The sequence below is a fragment of the Podarcis filfolensis genome, assembly GCF_964270895.1.
Source record: "Podarcis filfolensis genome assembly, chromosome: 5".
NCBI classification, from domain to species: Eukaryota; Metazoa; Chordata; class Lepidosauria; order Squamata; family Lacertidae; genus Podarcis; species Podarcis filfolensis.
Window position 1 is genome coordinate 40,759,069 of NC_139608.1, and position 19,199 is coordinate 40,778,267.

The 19,199-nt window shown below is 44.6% G+C and overlaps 1 protein-coding gene across 4 annotated transcripts in view; it reads left to right on the top strand.

The window, feature by feature from the left end:
- The window catches only part of YEATS2 (YEATS domain containing 2), a 43,194-nt gene extending 25,486 nt beyond the window's left edge, over window positions 1-17,708 (top strand). Inside the window, exons 27-34 of one of the 4 annotated variants that reach the window (XR_014548569.1) lie at window positions 6,633-6,712; window positions 8,505-8,703; window positions 11,958-12,184; window positions 12,773-12,847; window positions 13,515-13,588; window positions 14,605-14,935; window positions 15,414-16,633; window positions 16,990-17,708. Coding sequence is in view for 1 of the 4 variants with exons in the window: in XM_083615199.1 (XP_083471325.1) it covers window positions 6,633-6,712; window positions 8,505-8,703; window positions 11,958-12,184; window positions 12,773-12,847; window positions 13,515-13,588; window positions 14,605-14,713 (764 nt within the window). In the remaining 3 variants the exon portion in view is untranslated. Of the gene's footprint in view, window positions 1-6,632; window positions 6,713-8,504; window positions 8,704-11,957; window positions 12,185-12,772; window positions 12,848-13,514; window positions 13,589-14,604 lie in introns of all 4 variants that reach the window. The other 3 variants (XR_014548567.1, XR_014548568.1, XM_083615199.1) reach the window with 3 other exon arrangements.
- The last annotated feature ends 1,491 nt before the right edge of the window (window positions 17,709-19,199 follow it).

A 19,199-nucleotide genomic window follows, 5' to 3' on the forward strand; every position in this document is an offset into this window, starting at 1 on the left:
AGATACCAGTGGTAGTGTGCTGAACTATGAATAGAATTCATACAACATAAAAGTTCAGCTTAAAATCAAAGTTGGGGGGCCACCACAAAAAAGGCCTTCTCCTTTGTGGTAGGATAACATGCCTCTGTTAAGTAAGTAATGCCTCTCCAGATTACTAGAGATCTTCCTCAGATGCCCCTCTTGCATGCTGCTACCTTCAGGTGCTTGGGGTCTCAAGCCATTTAGGGGATTAAAAATATGCACCGACACCTTAAATTGGGCTTGGAAGCAAATAGACAGCCAGAGTAGATCTTTCAGAACAGGCGTCTGAATAGCTCTGGTTGTACTTGAGCAGCTGTGTAACACATTGCAGTAATCCTGCCAGGAGGTTATCAAAGCACGGTTCACCATGACTAGGCTATCCCTGTCAGGGAATGGTTGCATGATGACAATGGCATCAGTAATACTCAGAAGGAACTATGAAGTTTCCAAAGCATTTCACATGCCTTGTCTCAGTAATCCTTAGCCTTACTGACAGACTGGGGATATGTATCTTACCACTGCTGGTAGCTGTTTGCAGCCATTTGTCAATTTAATCCATCTGTTGCTAATTAAAGTATGCATTGATTGCCTACCTGCAAGCTGCCCATACTGTTAGCACTATTAATGTTTCCCTGGTAACTAACCTTACATGCCTTGAGGAAAGCTTGAAAACAGCAGGAGCAAATGTGCAAAACTAGGTGGCGTAAAGAAAATGTAATGACAGGAGATGCCATAAATATGTGTAATGCCTCTTTTTTAAAATGCTGTGTAATTGTGTGGGCCTCCTATTTGGGAAACAATGCTCTCCCCCTCTGCTTTGTATTATTTACCCACCCCCACCCCCCAAAAAAGCCTGTTTCCTGCTCTTATATTTTCTTTTCTGACATTTATGGGTTCTTTTTACCAGCAGAGTTTCTATACCTTTCTGCAGGGTTGTTGTTTTTTAACACAATTGGCCTTAAGTGATTTTCTTAGCCTAGTTTAACGGACAAAGGTAATTCCTTACTATGGATGCCACTGACCAGTTTTCATTTTTGAGAAATCAGAACTCTTGTTTCCATTTTCCTCTTTTGTTTCACTTTGTCCTTTGGGTCACCATAAGATAATATGAACTTAGAAAGTGCTTGTGATCTATATGCCTTGTAACTAAGGGAGTTTGAGCCTTTTTCTCTGAGGAAAGGCAACAGGAGAATCAGTATTCACTGAGTGGGTTGTCTATGAAGAGCAGGGACCCTGAAAGGGATTTGCTGCTATTAGAATATCCTGCTGTGGCAGCCATTTCGCCTACTCTCCGAATCGTTCATTTGGCAGAACACAGGAGTAAGTTGTGAGGAGAACCTGAGCTTACAGGGTTAAACAGCTCAGAGTGTACGCCCTGCCTACAAATTGGGAGGAGGGGGGAGACACGTCATATCCGAGAGTCTCCAGCCTTTGTTCTTTCTCTCTACTTTCGCTTTTGAGGAGAGAGGACGTGTTTTCACAATGCCGTTCGCTGTGATAGACAATGGATAGTCTGCTGTAAATAAAAACTGCTTCTAGCTGCTAATATCCTGAGTGGGTTTTATTTAAGCACACTGAAGAACGCATTGGAGCTTGCAGCTTTCTCTTGCCGCTCGTTAAACTCTGCGTTTGCTCAGAGCCTTTGGAATGTGGCCTTTGAAGTCCGGAGGCCCAGCAGAACTGCGCAGCCGAAGCGGGCTGGACTCCAAGGCTTATCTGAGCAATTAACATTCTTCAGGTTATGGGAGACAGTAACTGCAATTAGAAGAAGCTACTTTGATGCCTGCTGTGTGCTTAAAGAGGCTGTGAAAGTTGAGACGCTGCTGGAAGAAACAAAATCCTGCTTTGAGGCTTTGCCTGGGAGAAAGCAGGGAGGCTGGCTGCAAGCTGTGTGCTGCAAAGGGACGCCGGAGGCCTATCCTCAGAGCTGGTTTGGTACGTGTGAGTACTCCAAGACCCCAAGGGGGGACCGGGGGAGGAGATGGCAGAACTCCAGGAGAGTTTCAACGTCCCCTTCGAAAGATTAAATCAGCAAAATTGGGAGGACTGCGTTAGGAGAGTAAGGGGGTGGTTTTTGGCCACAGGGCTCTGGAGTATAGCCCAGAAGGAGCCAGCCCCACCCATGCCAATTGCTACTGAAGATGACGCAGCAGACTTGGAGGCTGCTTTGCTGGAAGATAGAGAGCAAAGAATGCACAGAGAGCTCTGCATGTTGAGAGCAAGCGTGGACGCTTTCCTGTTGCCCCACCTGGAGGGCGTTGAGTCGGCTCGGGCCGCCTGGCAGGTGCTGAGGAGTCTGTGTGAAAGCTCAGCAGGAGCCCAGGGCCGGGAGAAAGCCGAGAGCAGGGAGGAAGCCGAGAGCCCAGTGGGGGCTGCTGGCATGTTCCTGAAGTTACAGCTGGGAGTAGCTGCTTTGTCTCCGAGGGGCTGTGTGATGTAGAGGCCTACAACCAGAGTGCTGGGGAGCGTGCAGGCCCAGGCTGTGCACCCAAAGGTGGGGGTGCTGGGAACAAAGGAATGGCTGAAGAGGGAGCTGTGAGTGCTGTTGCTACGCGTCGCTGCTGTTGTCGCTGTGACTCCCCCTCCCATCTGGTGAGAGAATGTCCAGTGGAGGCACAGGAACAGCCGAAGGCCGTCTCCCGTAGCAACCAGATAAAGGGCTCTTCTTCAAAGCGTAGGAAAGGAAAGCCGAAGGCAGCTGGCAGAGACACTGAACATAAACATTTGGCAGCCTCTATGGCTGTAGTCAAGAGTTGTCAACAGGATGCTGTGCTGGCTTTTGTCATAGACTCAGGTGCTTCTCATCATTTGGTGCCATCTAGAGAATTCCTGGAGAACTGCACCGCTGTAACTTCTGGGAAGACTGTCTGTTTAGCAGATGGGACTCGACACCCACTCACGCAGACTGGCTCACTGTTTTGTTCTTTCTTACATGATTCAATCCAAGCTTTTGTTGTCCCGGGACTGTCGTGCACGTTGCTGTCTGTCAGCGCCCTTCTTGCTGAGAACTACAAAGTGTGTTTTGAGATCAATAGGTGTTCTATTTCTAAGAATGGACAGCAACTAGTCAGTGTTGAATGTAAAGACAGGTTGTTTGTGATAGATGCTTCTTTTGCAGGTACAGGTGACACGGAGGTGGCTCGAGCACAATGTGCCAACTTTCCAGTTCATGATGCGTGTGCTCACTTATGGCACCGACGCATGGGTCACGTATCCTGGGGGTCAGTGAAGAAGATCCCAGAGTGTACGCAAGGGTGCAAAATGAAATCATGTGCTAAGTTTCTAGATTGCAGAGCGTGCAAGTCCGCAAAGGTGAAAACGTGCACATACCCAAGGTCTGAGAGGGTGACCGCTAGGGCTTTTCAATTAATTCATGCAGATTTGGCAGGTCCGATGTCTGTGACCAGTATGGGCGGAGCCAATTATGCGCTGGTTCTGATTGATGACCGTACACGGAATTCCTGGATCTTCACGATCCGACACAAAAATGAAGCTGCGCCGCTAATCAAAGACTGGATTGCGGCTGTGGAACTGCAGTTTTCCACACGGGTGCAAAACTTTCAGAGCGATCGCGGTGGGGAGTTCACCGGGTCTGCACTGCAAAGTTTCTTCCGCAAAAAGGGGATTCAACACAGATTGTCCTCTCCGCACTCTCCCCAACAGAACGGGATTGCGGAAAGACGGAACAGGACTCTAGGGGAGATGTCCGCAGCTCTTTTGTTTGATGCCGGGCTCCCACAGCGCTTTGGGGGGAGAGGCTTGGTGAATGGCCAACTTTATTCTGAACAGGTCGTTCAATTCAGTGGTAGGTGACACACCGTACTTCTTGCTGCATGGAAAGAAGCCGAAAGTGCACTACTTCCGCGTTTTTGGCTGTGAGGCTTGGGTCCTCATACCAAAGGCCAAACGCAAGAAAGGTGAACCCAAGTCCCAAAAGATGATTTTCTGTGGGTATGAGCCAGGGACCAAGGGGTGGAGGTTTGCTTATCCGTCAGGGAATCAGTCCAGGATTCTGCTCAGCAACAGTGCTGAATTCTGTGAGCAGAGTGGCTGGGCAAGGATACATGGGAACCCTGACATCCTGTCAGAGAGTCTGTTTGACTCTGCCGATGAAGGAGAGGAAGAGGTTGAACCTGCTACTGAGGCTCAGAGTTCAGACCCAGTGCAGGCAGAGGGGAGAACTTCTCCCAAGGCTGTGAAGATTGAGCAACGCAGTGCTCCATCTTCCCCCACAGGTTCGGCTGAGAAGTCCAGAAGGCGCAGTAAGTCAGAGGGGGAGCTCTCTGATGCCAAGGATGTTCTGGCTGGCCCCAGTGGGTCAGAGGGGGTTCCTGAAGTAGTGCTGTGCCGTTCAGCTCGGACGACCAAGGGGAAACCTCCTGAAAGGTTTGCCGTCACTAGCGTGTGGGTCGGAATGGCACAGTGTGAACCCGAGAGTTTTGAAGATGTTCAGAAACTGCCTCAGGAAGAAGCCAGGAAATGGCATGAGGCGATGCAGAAGGAAATGAACTCAATGGAGTCTCTAGGTGTGTTCTGCCTCACGAAATTGCCGGTGGGAAACCGGGCCGTGGGTAGCCGCTGGGTTTACCGTCTTAAGCCCACAGCGACAGGAGAACCACAGTATAAGGCCAGATTAGTGGCGAGAGGATTCACGCAGCGCAGGGGGTTGCATTATACGGAAACGTATGCTCCCACCTGTAGGAGTGAATCTCTACGTTTGCTCTTGGCCATTGCTGCACAGAGAGGGTTGCTGGTGCATCATTTTGATGTGGACGTTGCTTACTTGAACTCAGACCTCCAGGAGGATTTGTACATGCTTCCTCCTCCAGGGTTTGAGGGCAATGAGCAGAGTACTGTGTGGAAACTTCACAAGTCAATTTACGACCTGAAGCAGTCGGCCAGGAATTGGAACTTGTGCCTGAATGAAGCTTTGGAGAAGCTAGGTTTCAGGAAGAATCTTGCTGACAGTTGCCTGTTCCTTAGAGGATCAGGAGACACACAGGAATTGGTGTTATTTTTCGTTGGTGACATCATCCACATTGGAAAGGCAGACAAACAGGTGCAGAAGTTTGCCAAAGAGCTTGGGAAGCGGTTTCAGCTCAAGAACCTGGGTGCAGTAAAGATCTACCTAGGCGTGCAGATAGCGAGAACTGAGGATGGTAGCTTCTTGCTCAGTCAGAAAGGCAAGATTGAGCAGTTGCTTGAGAAGTTCAGAATGTCCGATTGTGCAGGAGTTCAGACACCCATGGAGACGAACTTCGTGAAAGATAGCCAGCAAGCAGAAAGTGCCGAGTTTGAGAATGCTGAGCTCTTTCAGTCAGCTCTAGGTAGTCTGTTGTTTCTATCCCAATGGAGCAGACCAGACATTGCCTTCGCTACCAACCTGCTAAGTAGGGAAGCGTCAAGGCCCAGTGTGAGTGCTTGGCACGGTATCAAGCGGGTACTGCGCTACCTGCAGCATACCAAAGACTTCTGTCTTAGGCTGCCAGCTGAAGGTGAGGCAAAGCTCACATGCTATGCGGACAGTGACTGGGCGAATTTGCAGGACCGCAAGTCTGTGTCTGGGTTAGTGGTAAAGTTTGGGAAGTCACTAATTGGGTGGAAGTCCCGGAAGCAAAGTCTCATTGCGCTGTCTTCTACTGAGGCTGAATTCAGTGCACTGTCTGATTTGTGTCGGGAACTAGAGTTCTATAGATGCTTGGTGCAAGAGATCTATGGGGATTGTAGCTTGCCCATCACGGTTTGGGAAGACAATCAACCTTGTTTGAAATTGGCTGAATCTGCGCAATTTAAGGCCAGAACCAAGCATCTGGACATACGCTTCCAAAATGTGTGTCAGAGTGTTCAGTCAGGTTTGATTCGGCTGAAGTATTGTGCCAGTCACAATAACTTGGCCGATGGATTTACCAAACCTTTAAGCTTCCAGCGTCATGGGGAGTTTTGTGGTGGTTTGGAGTTGGGGGTAAGTTCTGTACATACTTTCCCCACAGTAGTGCAGGGCGAGAGGGGGTGTGAGGAGAACCTGAGCTTACAGAATTAAACAGCTCAGAGTGTACGCCCTGCCTACAATTGGGAGGAGGGGGGAGACACGTCATATCCGAGAGTCTCCAGCCTTTGTTCTTTCTCTCTACTTTCGCTTTTGAGGAGAGAGGACATGTTTTCACGATGCTGTTCGCTGTGATAGACAATGGATAGTCTGCTGTAAATAAAAACTGCTTCTAGCTGCTAATATCCTGAGTGGGTTTTATTAAGCACACTGAAGAACGCATTGGAGCTTGCAGCTTTCTCTTGCCGCTCGTTAAACTCTGCGTTTGCTCAGAGCCTTTGGAATGTGGCCTTTGAAGTCCGGAGGCCCAGCAGAACTGTGCAGCCGAAGCGGGTTGGACTCCATGGCTTATCTGAGCAATTAACATTCTTCATAAGTGTTTAGATGAGATTGCCACTTATTTTTTAATTCTGAGGCTCAGGAAATTTACGCAACACACTTGTACTTTCTCCCTCATGCAAAATGATGTGCATAACAAAATGTTCAGGAATAGCCAGTCACACAATAAATTTAGTTTCATAGCTGTTAAAATTTATATTTTTTTGTGCTTTCCCCCTGTTTTTAGCTGAAGATGCCAACTCTTATTGTGCCAGTTCTGTGGAACAATATTATAGCTGGAATATTGGAAAACGGAGAGCTGCAGAGGTAAATCTTCTTAATGTGCTCTATATAAATGAGCTTAAACCCTCAGAGAAATGTCTGGCTGGAAATCTGTGCCTTTGTGGAGCTGATTTTTATTTTTAAAATCTCTTCCAGAAGCCTAGGTTATATTTAATATATATGTGTATACCCATTTTCTTTTTTCTAATATAGTGATATTGGCTTAATAAAATGTAAATAAATTTGAGGCTTCCAGATATTTTTAGCACTAAGTGTGAATCATTGTGTAAATTCCTATGACTAATTTGCGTTAACTGTTTTTTATTCTGAATTTAAATTGTTGTAACCTGCCTGCTGAAGGGTGGATGATGGCGATGGTAATATAAGAAATGGAAACGTGGTTCTTTGACACTTCTACCATATCCTCATTCTGTGATGTCCAAGTTTTGTCTGAATAACCTAGATCATATGGAGTTAGTCAGGAGGCAGCATAGTGTAGTGGTTAAGAGTTTTGGACCAAGAATTGGGAAGACAAGGTTCAGTTTCTTCACGCAGCCATGAAGCTTGCTGGGTTACCTCGACCAGTCATACAGTCTCTGTCTAACCTACTTTGCAGGAATGCTTTGCTAATAAAAGGTGGAGAAACTGTATGTTGCCTTTAACTGATTAGAAGAGGGTGTGTAATAGAAATCGGACCCCCCTGCTATGTATCCAAGGAAAGTGGCAAAGACTTGCAAAACACTTCAGTGGAAAAAAAATCATGAGAGCTGTAATGAAATGAAAGGCAGGTTTACATTAGTAAAAACAATGAAATTAAGGACACCTTCACTTTAATTTCCCATTGGAGATTTATTACCATTGTTAAACATACTATGACTAACTTCTTGGCCAGTCTTTGGACAGAGGATTTGCCATTCATTTCTTCTTGTTTTGTTTTTCCCTTATTTATTCTTCTGTTTCTCTTTCCTGTTTCACAAAATGACCCCTCTGTTGTGCACAGAATACAGGAAAGTAGGGAGGGTGCCCAAACAAGGCACACATTGTCCCCCCAGATGTAGCAGGCTGCAACAATAGACCCATTTGCCTCTCTACAAGTAACAAAATAGTTAGCAAGCTTTGTCAGACTCTGTTTCAGGCTGCAAACAGGGAGGGAGGCTGGGAGCATGATTCATGAAATTGTACAGGACGGGACTGTGCTGTGTGTGTGGAAAGGGGCTGGTGGTGCAAGTTTGTAATGCCCCCCCCCAAAGGATACTTCGGCCCTGCACAATTTAAGTATCCCTTGTTCTTTGAATGATCTAGAACAGGCATAGGCAAACTCCGGCCCTCCAGATGTTTGGGACTACAGTTCCCATCATCCCTGACCATTGGTACTATTAGCTAGGGATGATGGGAATTGTAGTGCCAAATATCTGGAGGGCCGGAGTTTGCCTGTGCCTGATCTAGAAATACACTAAGAAATCACCATCCACCTTAGTTTACAGATTGAAAATCTAAGGCCATACACTGATCAAGGAACTGAACCCATAACTGTTTCTTAAGCCCTCTGGGGGATAATATGTAAAAGCAGCTATTTTCATGATGTCCTATTTTTCATCATGGATCTGATGAAATGCATTCCTTTTTTCAAAAGCTTTTTGCTACAATAACTGTATCTGCAGTGCTCTTGGTTGTTGTTTTTCTGCAATGAACTACAATGGTGGTGGTGTTTTGTTTTTTGTTTTTTACTAATTTACCATAATTGGTCCTATTCTAAAGTTGTAAAAGATGGATAAAAACAGGATTTTTTTGTTCTAAATCTTAGCTCTTGTCCTTTCTGGATTTCCCCCCGTTATAGTGGCAGCGAGCACTGACAATAAGGAAGATCCTCCAAGAAATCATAGAGAAACACCCAAAATTTCACAACATTGCCCCCTTGAAAACAAAGCAGGTTGTAAATTGGTGTCGCTCCCGTGGCTACACACCACCTGACCCGGAAACTCTGAGGAATGAAGATTCCATAGAAGATGTGCTGACACAAATAGACAACGAGCCAGGTAAGGAGAATCTCAAAACATCTGTACCTTGGTGATGATTTAACAACACACCAGCTCCAGAGTTCCATTTATAAGCCCCTGGCGCCAGTTTAGTTCTGTTCTGTCCATTTCAGTTTTTGCTTTTGGGATCCCAAAGAACCCACTAAATTTAAGAAAATTTGCTCTGATTTGATGCTCCTTTGCTCTTTGTTGGGTTTGGTGAGAGTCAAAAGAAACCACAAGGTTTTTCAGGCCACCACCATTAGAGGCACAGGAGCCCCAATGGGTGAAAACATGGCAGTCCAGAACCTAAGTTGTACCTGATTTTGACAAAGCAAATCTAGATTCCGTGTTGCACGGCATGGTATATTTATGGTGCACTATTTAACTGTGCTGGATTGCCTTTCTGTTATAAGGGGTGGGGAATCTTTTCTATCCCAAGGGCCACATTTCCTCCAGGTCAGTCTTCAAGGGGCCACCTTGCCAACAATGGCAATGGCAAAAACAGGCAGAACGATTGATGCGGTTCTTACCTCTGTGCAGTAATTCAAGATATGCAGTGGTAGTTTCTAAACACCCACTTCTCTCCATCCTGCAGGCATTAGTGCAGTACACAGACACATTCCAGCCAGGCAAAAGCATGCACGGAGGGTGTAGATCAGGGCTTGGGGAGAGGGGATGGGCTGGGAGGAAATCCTGAGAGCTGGATAGAGCAACTTGGAGCGCCACATTTGACCACCAGGCCTGAGGTTCCCTAGCCCTACTGTATAGACAGAGCATGCTGCTAAACTTGCTCATTTGGAAGCTCTTTCAAATTGAGATAGGTTAGGAGCTAGCAAACGTTGTTTTGCAAAATCCGTAATTGATTTTGGAAACAGAATTGCTGCTCTCCCTTACTTGTCCAATCTGTCTCTCCTGAAAGTTTCAATTTCATTCAGCAGACATAATTCAGAAGCTTTCTATTCCTAAATGACTTCTACTGAAAGTTGATGTTTTTTTACACTCTTGCCAGAATGGCGGGTGCTTGCTTGTTGGAAAAGAGTGGGTTGGGTTTTAAGTGGCAGCAAGAGTGGGGATTAAAGCAGGAATAGGCAGAAGGAATGATTCAGCATCTGTTTATTCATATTGCAATGCAGAAGATGTATCCGGGTTTTTCTATCCAAAACTTGAAACTGCAGAAATAGAAGCAAAAAATCAGATTTTACTGGAAAGCACTTGACGTAGTATTAAAAAGGAGGACATGGAAAGGGAGGGGAGGGTTTAGGTTTCTGCTGACCATCCCTAGCTTCCTGATATACGTGGATCTAGAACATGTTCTGTAGGGAACGTCACAGCTAGAAAGACTGCAGTCAAGCCTGGAGTGGACTAACACAAAAGGAGGCAGCATGCCTCAGTGGCCCAGTTCTTGCTATATGCACGACTCACTCTGATGTGGATTCCTGGAGTGTGTTTCTGTTGGTCTATAGAACTTCACAATTGTACCCTTTTAACCATTTTAAAGAGCTTGAAAAGGAAGTGCTTTCTCTTGATGAGAGTGGGTCAGTTTCTCTCTGTTGTCTACACTGGTTTCTCCTTGTGCTCTGCCAGGGAGGTGGTGAGAGAATGAGAGCAGGACATTCTTTATGCTTGCCCACTCTGTGCATCTGCCATGTGTTTGTTTTATGGGTAACTTTTCCTAGAGAAAAGCTCTAGACTTGCACATCTGACCCCATAGGCATCCATATTGTTTTGGAGAAGAGGTAAAATAAGAGAGGTGGTCTTGCTTTCCTTCTGCCTGTAACATGTGATCAAATTTGTAACGTTAGTGCTCGGTTCTAAATTAATGTGTTGCAAATGGAAGCATTTTCTTTTTCCCTTTGTTGCTACCCTTGGATCCAGATGCTAGGGAGGGGGCACCTCCTTTTCACTTTGAAAAGATTTCTTTCATGTTTGGAACATTGGTTCTACAAATCATTTGCCTTAGGGTTAAAAACAGGTGTGATTCTGTAACCTCTTAATTTGGGCCTGGAAAGCAATGGGCAGCCAATGCAGAGTGCTGTCTTTGGCCCTTTAATGTCCTATGCCAGCGGTTCTCAACCTGTGGGTCCCCAGATGTTGTTGGACTACAACTCCCATCATCCCTGAGCTCTGGCCTTGCTAGCTAGGGGTGATGGGAGTTGTAGTCCAACAACATCTGGGGACCCACAGGTTGAGAAAGGCTGTCCTATGCAGTTTGAGGCCAGGATGCCTGAAGGACTGCCTGCACGTGTATTAGCCTGCTAAGGTTTACAGCAGGGATAGGCAACCTAAGGTCTGGGGGCCAGATCCAATCACCTTCTCAATCCGGCCTGCAGACGGTCTGGGAATCGGCGTGTTTTTACATGAGTAGAATGTGTCCTTTTATTTAAAATGCATCTCTGGGTTATTTGTGGGGCAAAGGAATTCGTTCATTTTTATTTTTTTTCAAAATATAGTCCAGTCCACCACATGGTCTGAGGGACAGTGGACTGGCCCACGGCTGAAAAAGGTTGCTGACCCCTGATTTACAGTCAGCTACTAAAAAGGCACAGCTTCCCCACCCCTAGACAAAGACCTGTGCTATGACTGGAGCCAAGTACCCCACTCCTCCAGAGCAGTTTTACACTTGTTAGTAAAAGGCTCTTGAAATGTTGATGCCCACTGCATATAAGTTGCTTTTTAAAGCTTCCTCTTTCGTTATCTATAAACGAAAATTCTTATGTTTACTGAACAGTGTGTTTCCTCGCTCCAGTTCCAGAGTGAACAGCTCTGACTTGCATTTTTTTTCCAAGGAAGGCAGTGAAACAGGCATTTTTATCCTTAGCCACGCACCCTCACTTTAGGATGAATCTGGACTTAAATTAGTTCTGTCAATCAATGGAACAAGTTAATCAAAAATCCCATTTATTTCAATAAGGCTAAAGCTTGACTTAGTGTGGATGCAAACCTATAATGTTTATCTGGTTACCCAGCTGCTGTGGGACTGGAGTCATTGTAGCAGAATGAGGCAGGGCGCGTTGAGAAATGTCAGTCCATCCACAGCATCAGTGTCTCTATTTTTATGGGCTCCTTTTCAGGCATAACGATGATGGCAACTTGAGATGGCAGGATGTTGTCACTGGAAACCATGTTCTGGTGTTGAGCGGTAGCAATTAGGGCTTTTTCCTCCTTGCGGTTCAGCACGAACTCCGAATGCCTTTTAGTTGCACCCATCTGTCACTAGATACAGATCTGTTTGTAAATCCTCTTTCTGTCTTCTCCATTGCTTCTTGGGAAAGAATGCTCATCTTCTTACACCACTGGGGAAGAACTATGTCGAAAGCTGGAAGAGCTGGAGCGGTTCCTCAAGCAAGAGCCAGACAATGACGAGGAAATAGACATTATCAACGTTGCTGAGCCTCTGAAAATAAACATTAAAAAGGAACCAGAGGAGAAGCAAGAGGAAGCAAAGTTCTACTTGGCACCCCAACCTACATCAGAGTTTGTGCGCGAGACAGTGGAGCAGGTACAGAGAGAAATGCTCTTCCTAGCTAGATGAAGAATTATTCACTGCCTCAAGCTCTTGACAGTATAATACATTTGTCCTGTGATATTTGCAAGCTGTGTTGACTTTTTCTGGTTGGAGCTTGCTGGTACTCCTAGACTGCCTGTAGTGTCTCTTTCGGGATTTAATCCCCACCCTCAGTTTGCCTACACCAGCTTTCCTCAATATGGTGTCCTCCCCATGCTTGTCTGTTTTGCTGGCTGGAGATGTTGGGAGCTGTAGCCTGAAACATCAGCAAGAGGCACTAGGTTGAGGAAGACTTAACTTAAACTGATAACAAGAACCCCAGGACCTGATGTGGAGATGGTGACGTTTAGCCCATAGCAGAAAGATAACGGGGCTCAACACAGAGCGGGCAGGCCCAGCTGGGGGAGCCAGAAGTTTTCCTGTGATGTGCCTTCCACACATCTCCCCCTCCCCGCCATTTCCACAAGTAGTTCTGTCAGGTTGTCAGAATCCCATTTTAGCAGAATGTTTGGGTCCTATTTGTCTGCTCCTTTGTTTAGTAGTCAAGAGCGGTAACCTTTTATTCACCCTCTCATTTTATAGATAGGAATTTCCTTTCAGCCTGTAGAGCTGCACAAGAACGTCTATGCGTCCGTAATAGAAGATATGGTTTTAAAGGTAAACTGTTAGAAAACTTCCTTTCATTCAACAGTGTAAAATCTAAGTCATAGCTTGTTGAGTGAAATGCAGAAAAATTAAGTTGTGGCTTATATGAGACTGCATGTCCAAAGTCCTGTTTTTATATATATTTATATAGGTATGGTGTTGACAAGAGGGACACGGGTGGCGCTGTGGGTAAAACCTCAGCGCCTAGGACTTGCCGATCGCATGGTCGGCGGTTCAAATCCCCGCGGCAGGGTGAGCTCCCGTCGTTCGGTCCCAGCGCCTGCCAACCTAGCAGTTTGAAAGCACCCCCGGGTGCAAGTAGATAAATAGGTACCGCTTTATAGCGGGAAGGTAAACGGCGTTTCCGTGTGCTGCGCTGGTGCTGGCTCGCCAGAGCAGCTTCGGCACGCTGGCCACGTGACCCGGAAGTGTCTCCGGATAGCGCTGGCCCCCGGCCTCTTAAGTGAGATGGGCGCACAACCCTAGAGTCAGATACGACTGGCCCGTACGGGCAGGGGTACCTTTACCTTTACCTTTATGGTGTTGACAAGTTAAACAAACGTATCGTTCTTTGTAATTTGTGCATGGGGATGTGTCGATTTTATAAAACATGGTTTGTGATGATTAAAAGCATTTCTTAACTGTTTTTTCTCTGTCCTTGAAACCCTCTTTATAACAGGCCACAGAGCAACTGGCAAGTGATATACTAAGAGAAGCTTTGGCAGTTGGTTACCAAGCAGCACCTCACAGCAGGTATACTTGCTTAGGTTTTACTTATACAGTGGTACCTCTGGTTACGTACTTAATTCGTTCCAGAGGTCCTTTCTTAACCTGAAAATGTTCTTAACCTGAAGCACCACTTTATATAATGGGGCCTCCTGCTGCTGCCGCACGATTTCTGTTCTCATCCTGAAACAAAGTTCTTAACCTGAGGTATTATTTCTGGGTTAGCAGAGTCTGTAGCCTGAAGCATCTGTAACCTGAAGCGTATGTAACCCGAGGTACCACTGTACTGTGTAACTTGTGTGGCATTTGTGCATTAGAAAGAATCTGTGTTTACTTTGAGGACTATAAATTTAAAATGGTTCAGAACTACGAGGCACCAGAGGTCTCCAAATCACTCACAGACTGTGATAAGACATGGTTCCGTGTCTTCTGGTTGCTATTCTGTGCGCCCCCAAAATCCACTACAATCCTAGATTTCTCAAGTTATTTTCTCTAGGCAACAATCACTTCTCTACCAGGGAAGAGAGAAAAACAGCTTCAAAATGGGCCAGGCAATCCTGATTCCAGAGAGAGAAATGTGCACTGAGGAATATGCAAAAATGGCTTCTCTTTTCCATTGTCTTTAGGAGGAACTTCCTGAGTCATTTTCAAGCCATTTTTGCATCTTCCCTTGAGCTTGTGTCAATCTCTCTAGCACTCATCAGCCACAGCTCTGATTTGTTAAAAACCACTGAAAGGCAAGATTGTTCTCACAAAGCAATTGCTTCAAATGGAGCCTCACATTTTGCTTTGTAACTTTCATTCTTAAAGGGCTACAGGATATTACTATTTTTAAAATGAAAGTTCAGAGTCTGGGCAGGCCCTGATAATAGTAAGAAATTAAAATTTGTTTATGGTGCAAATCAATACCAGTTTATAGCTGCATTTTATTGCACAGTTCATCCATTGTGGATTTTGTTGTTGTTTGCTTAACCAGGTGCTTAGATGGAGGCTTGAGGACTAACATTCCATCGATATATTCTCTCTTCTTCCCCCCCCCCCAGGACTCCAAGAGAGATCACCGTGATGAATATTCACCAAGCCATCTGTAACATTCCCTTTCTGGACTTCCTCACAAACAAGCATATGGGAATATTGAGTGACGAACAGTGATCTGGACTGGAAAGCAACATGAACAGCAGAATAAAGTTCTTGGCACAATCCCATTGTGTTCAAATAAATATATATTTTAGTGTTTGGTTTAGGCTACCTTGAATACTACAAATTAGTGTTTCAAATTAAAAAAAGAGAGAGAAAGCATTTATATATATATATATATATAAAAAAGACCTGTTCCAAATTCAGCTGCCTAATTTCATTAGCAGTTGCTCCTAGGTGAGCTACCTGCGAAAATTATGATAGCACATTAGATCATGGCCTAGACTGCTGGACTCCTGCTTTATCAAGGAAATGATTCATTGCATAGGGCTCAGTTGGTGTAATTCAGAAATAAATGCAAGCTTCCTTAATTCTCTTTGGAGCATAGCTTCCTCTGACATTGGTAGTTAATTGTAATGATGGTTACTGGAAACAAGCCAAATTCAACCTATAAAGCTGGCTTGTTTTCACTTGCCATGTTGGGCAATATGTTAGTCTAGGACAGAAGCAAAAGCTTCTGATATCCATGCTGTTGCACCAGAGGAAAGGAAGCATACAAGCCCCACGAGAGGCTTGTTCTTGTAATATTAGACCAGGCTTCATCAACCTTGGTCCTCCAGATGTTTTGGGCCTACAACTCCCATGATCCCTAGCTAGCAGGACCAGTGGTCAGGGATGATGGGAATTGTAGTCTCAAAACATCTGGAGGGCCGAGGTTGAGGAAGCTGCATTAGACCATGACTGAGCATTACATACCAATACAACCAACAAGTGGCTTAGGTGTATAGAAAGGCAGCAAATTCTGTTATGGTGTAGGATGACATAATGAACATGGTAAGAAGAAGTCTAGACTAGGTTGAAAGCTTGTCCAAGTTGACAAATAATCCAAAATTGGCTCTTGGAAGGAAGTTGTTGCCAACCCTCAAATCACATGCCTAATTTTTCATTTATGCTGCGAAAATAATATTCTGTCCACCCCCCACCCATAGACCACAATTGGATCCTTTACTTGACCAGTAAAAAAAAAAAAGTTAAGTTATAGCATACTGAGTTTTCCTCTAATTTTTTGCTGAGTCAGTTCAAATCTTGTTTTATTTTCTGATTTTAAAATCTTCAATTGTGAGGAGACATTTGTTTGAATTCCAGATAATAGGAATTGTTTAGCCCACATTAAAGTATGTAATTGGAATATAATAGCTTCGCTAGAATACTTTCTCCAAAATTTGCTGGTTTTCATGTGTGTGGCTCTTAGGCTATTGGTGCACTAGGAAGTACAGTTTTTAAAAGATTTTTTTAAAAAAATCAGTCCATTTGGTGACCTAGATACTGTCCATGTGCAGCTGCCTTGCGATCTTTACTGAAAACATGCAGTGCCTTGCTGAACATTTCTCCAACATTTTACTGACCACACTGAACAACCAAATCATCAAAGGGGAGATAAATTTCAATGAAATTAACCTGGGTAGAGTGCAGAGTTTTTATTGTGCTCAGCATACTTTCAAGGTGGCTATAGGGTGTTTGTAGGGGACGTGGGTGGTGCTGTGGTATAAACCATTGAGCCTCTTGGGATTACTGATCGGAAAGTCAGTGGTTCAAATCTGCACAGCAGGGTGAGCTCCCGTTGCTCTGTCCCAGCTTCTGCCAACCTAGCAGTTCAAAAGCATACCAGTGCAAATAGGTACCTCTGCGGCAGGAAGGTAAATGGCGTTTCCATGTGCTTTGGTTTCCGTCATGGTGTCCCATTGCACCAGAAGCGGTTTAGTCATGCTGGCCACATGACCCAGAAAGCTGTCTGTGGACAAACGCTGGCTCCTCGGCCTGAAGAGAGATGAACGCCACAACCCCATAGTCACCTTTGACTGGACTTAACTGTTGAGGGGTCCTTTAACGTTTGCTTTTTAGTGTGTTTCAGCATTGTTTTCTTTCATTCTGTAAGTCATTCTGCAGCCTTCCTGGATGCCCACGCATTCTGAAAACCCCATAACGTTCCTCAGCTGTGCAGAAGACAGCGATGCTGAACACCAGATGCCTGGCCTGCTGTTCAGTGTTTTTTGGGGGGGGGGGTGTAAGCTGGGTTTCTCTACTTAAAGAAATCAATGCAACAAGGTTTTTGGGTGGTTAGAAAAAAACTTTCATTAACAAAATAAAATCAGCATGTGCACCAATCTTAGAAGCTCGGTAGCACACATCCTGGCTTCTCACACTTCAATTGAAACTCAGGGGAAGATATCACAAAGCTATCCCACTGGAAATTTTGAGATTTGGAATTGCAGGCAGTTAGGGAGGTGTAGTGTATTGCAAAAAAGTTTTAACGGGAAGGGGAAAATACCAACATACACCCGATGCTCAGCTGTCTCAAACAATAAGGTTAGCTAAAAATAAACCCACACAGTATAAAGAAATTCTAAGGCACCCTGAGAAAGTGGCAGAAAAACAGACACCTGTTTGCCAGGTGGAGAGAACCTGGAGGGCATGTTTCGGCATGAAAATCCTTAAACCTCGCTGTCAGGCTTGTTGACATTTAACTAGTCCACTAACAGGTCAGCAGCAAAACGTACTAACATCTTATCAGTAGATGACTTGTAGGTAAACAATCTGAAAATAAAACAAGAACACTGAAACCAATATTAATCAACCTAACAAGGAGAGGCTGTTGTCTTGAGGTAGCAAAGGAGCTGTTTCTCAATGGAAAGGGGGAGCGGAAATCTGTCCCATCAAAGTTTAGCATGCTTCAAGTGATTTTTAAATGTATTTTGGGCAAACTTTTCCTTCATTGGGAAATGAAAATGGTGCCCAGCAGTTACTCTGTAATGATGGTTGGTTGGCAATGATGAAGTAATAATGCTGCTTCCACACACCCAGATTGCTTTTGCTAAACCAAAGTGAACGCTTTCAAATGTGTTGAAGGCTACCATTGTCCAAAATGGTCCTTGGCTTAAATTCTTTGCTTTTCCTGTATTATAATGTATAATTGTGTAATATACATTTAAAATAAATTTTCTTTATTAAACATCATGGGGCTGGGCTCTACTTTTTCCATGCTCTAAGTCTATGTTGCTTCCCTGTACATCTGCAATTCAGATGAGTCAGGAGGTGAGTGGCAGCTGCCATGTCAATGCCCATCAGTCCTACTAAATTGACTACTTCTTGTACTTTAGGAATGGGGAACTGTGGCCTCCATATGCAGAGACTCCCAGATTCCATCAGCTCCAGGCAACCCCTGCTAATGGTCAAGAAGGATGGGAGTTGTAGTCAAGCCACATCTTGAGGACCATAGGTTACCCATTCCTGCTGTGCTCCCTCTTAGGTGAATTGATTTTTTTCCCCTTGGAGAATGCTGTTCAACAACAGTTGCATAGCATAGTCTAAACTTCCATAAGGAGTACAGAATACACTTGCAGAACCAGCTACCATAAAGATGGAATCACATAAATATAGGTGTTTACCTTTGTTGCCTGAAAAACACATTATCATTGCCTAAAGCTACTTCTCCCCCAAAATATTATTGGAACAGGGACCAAGATGAAGAGTTAATTTTTACTTACCTGCTGCATATCTTCCAAAATTTCAAAGATTAAAATGAGAGGCATCTGTAATATCCCATTTCTCCCATTCCTGCCTCATACCCGTATGCTGAGGGGTGTGGAAATACTTGAATTTTTTGCCCTTCACTCTTACTAACAGAAAATTTTAGAAAAACCTTGGTTGAGTGCTTCTCTGCTGTACGTCCCACCACGACTCCGAAGAAGCATTATTGTGGTAGTTCTCCTGACAAAATTTCAATGTCCAGGTTGTGTTCCCTTAACAATATTCAATCTTAATTACCAAGCTCTGTGGACGATTCTCCCAAGATCCCTGTGTCCCTTGACTATGAGAATATAATAATACAGCCTCTGTTTCTTTCTCTCTAGCTTTAAATAAATATCTAGGCCTTGAATAAAAGGATGCTCCTCTTCCCCTTAAATTGTAGTCTTTCTCAAACAAGCCCACCTTTTGGATAAAGTCAATAAGACAAAGAAGTCAATTGTCATACTGATGAATAACCGCGAGGCTTGCAGAATGCATGTTGCCACAGCAACCAATTGCCAGTAAAACAGAGAGCTAAGTAAAGTTATATTGACAAAAGAATTCTAGGACTGCTTTGCACATTGAAAATAGTATGAAACACTCAAGTGCAGCAGCATGTCACCTTATATGCAAGTGTGCTGCTGTGATACATATATATATATATTGATATTTGTGGGCCAGTATATGTACTTCTATACTGCAAAATACACAACTGTTCAGCCGCTACCTATGCACAGAACTACTAACTAGATGGAAATAGCATCATTTGTGAAGAGCCCCCACCCCAGTCCTTAAACATCGGTGGATTCCCCCTCCTTAATCCTTGCCAGAATTCCTGCCATTTACAGAAGCAAAAAGTACTTGGTGCTGCTTAATCCTTCTACTTTTCTTTCAAATAAAGGGGCATATTTTTTATCAGAATACAGGAAACACT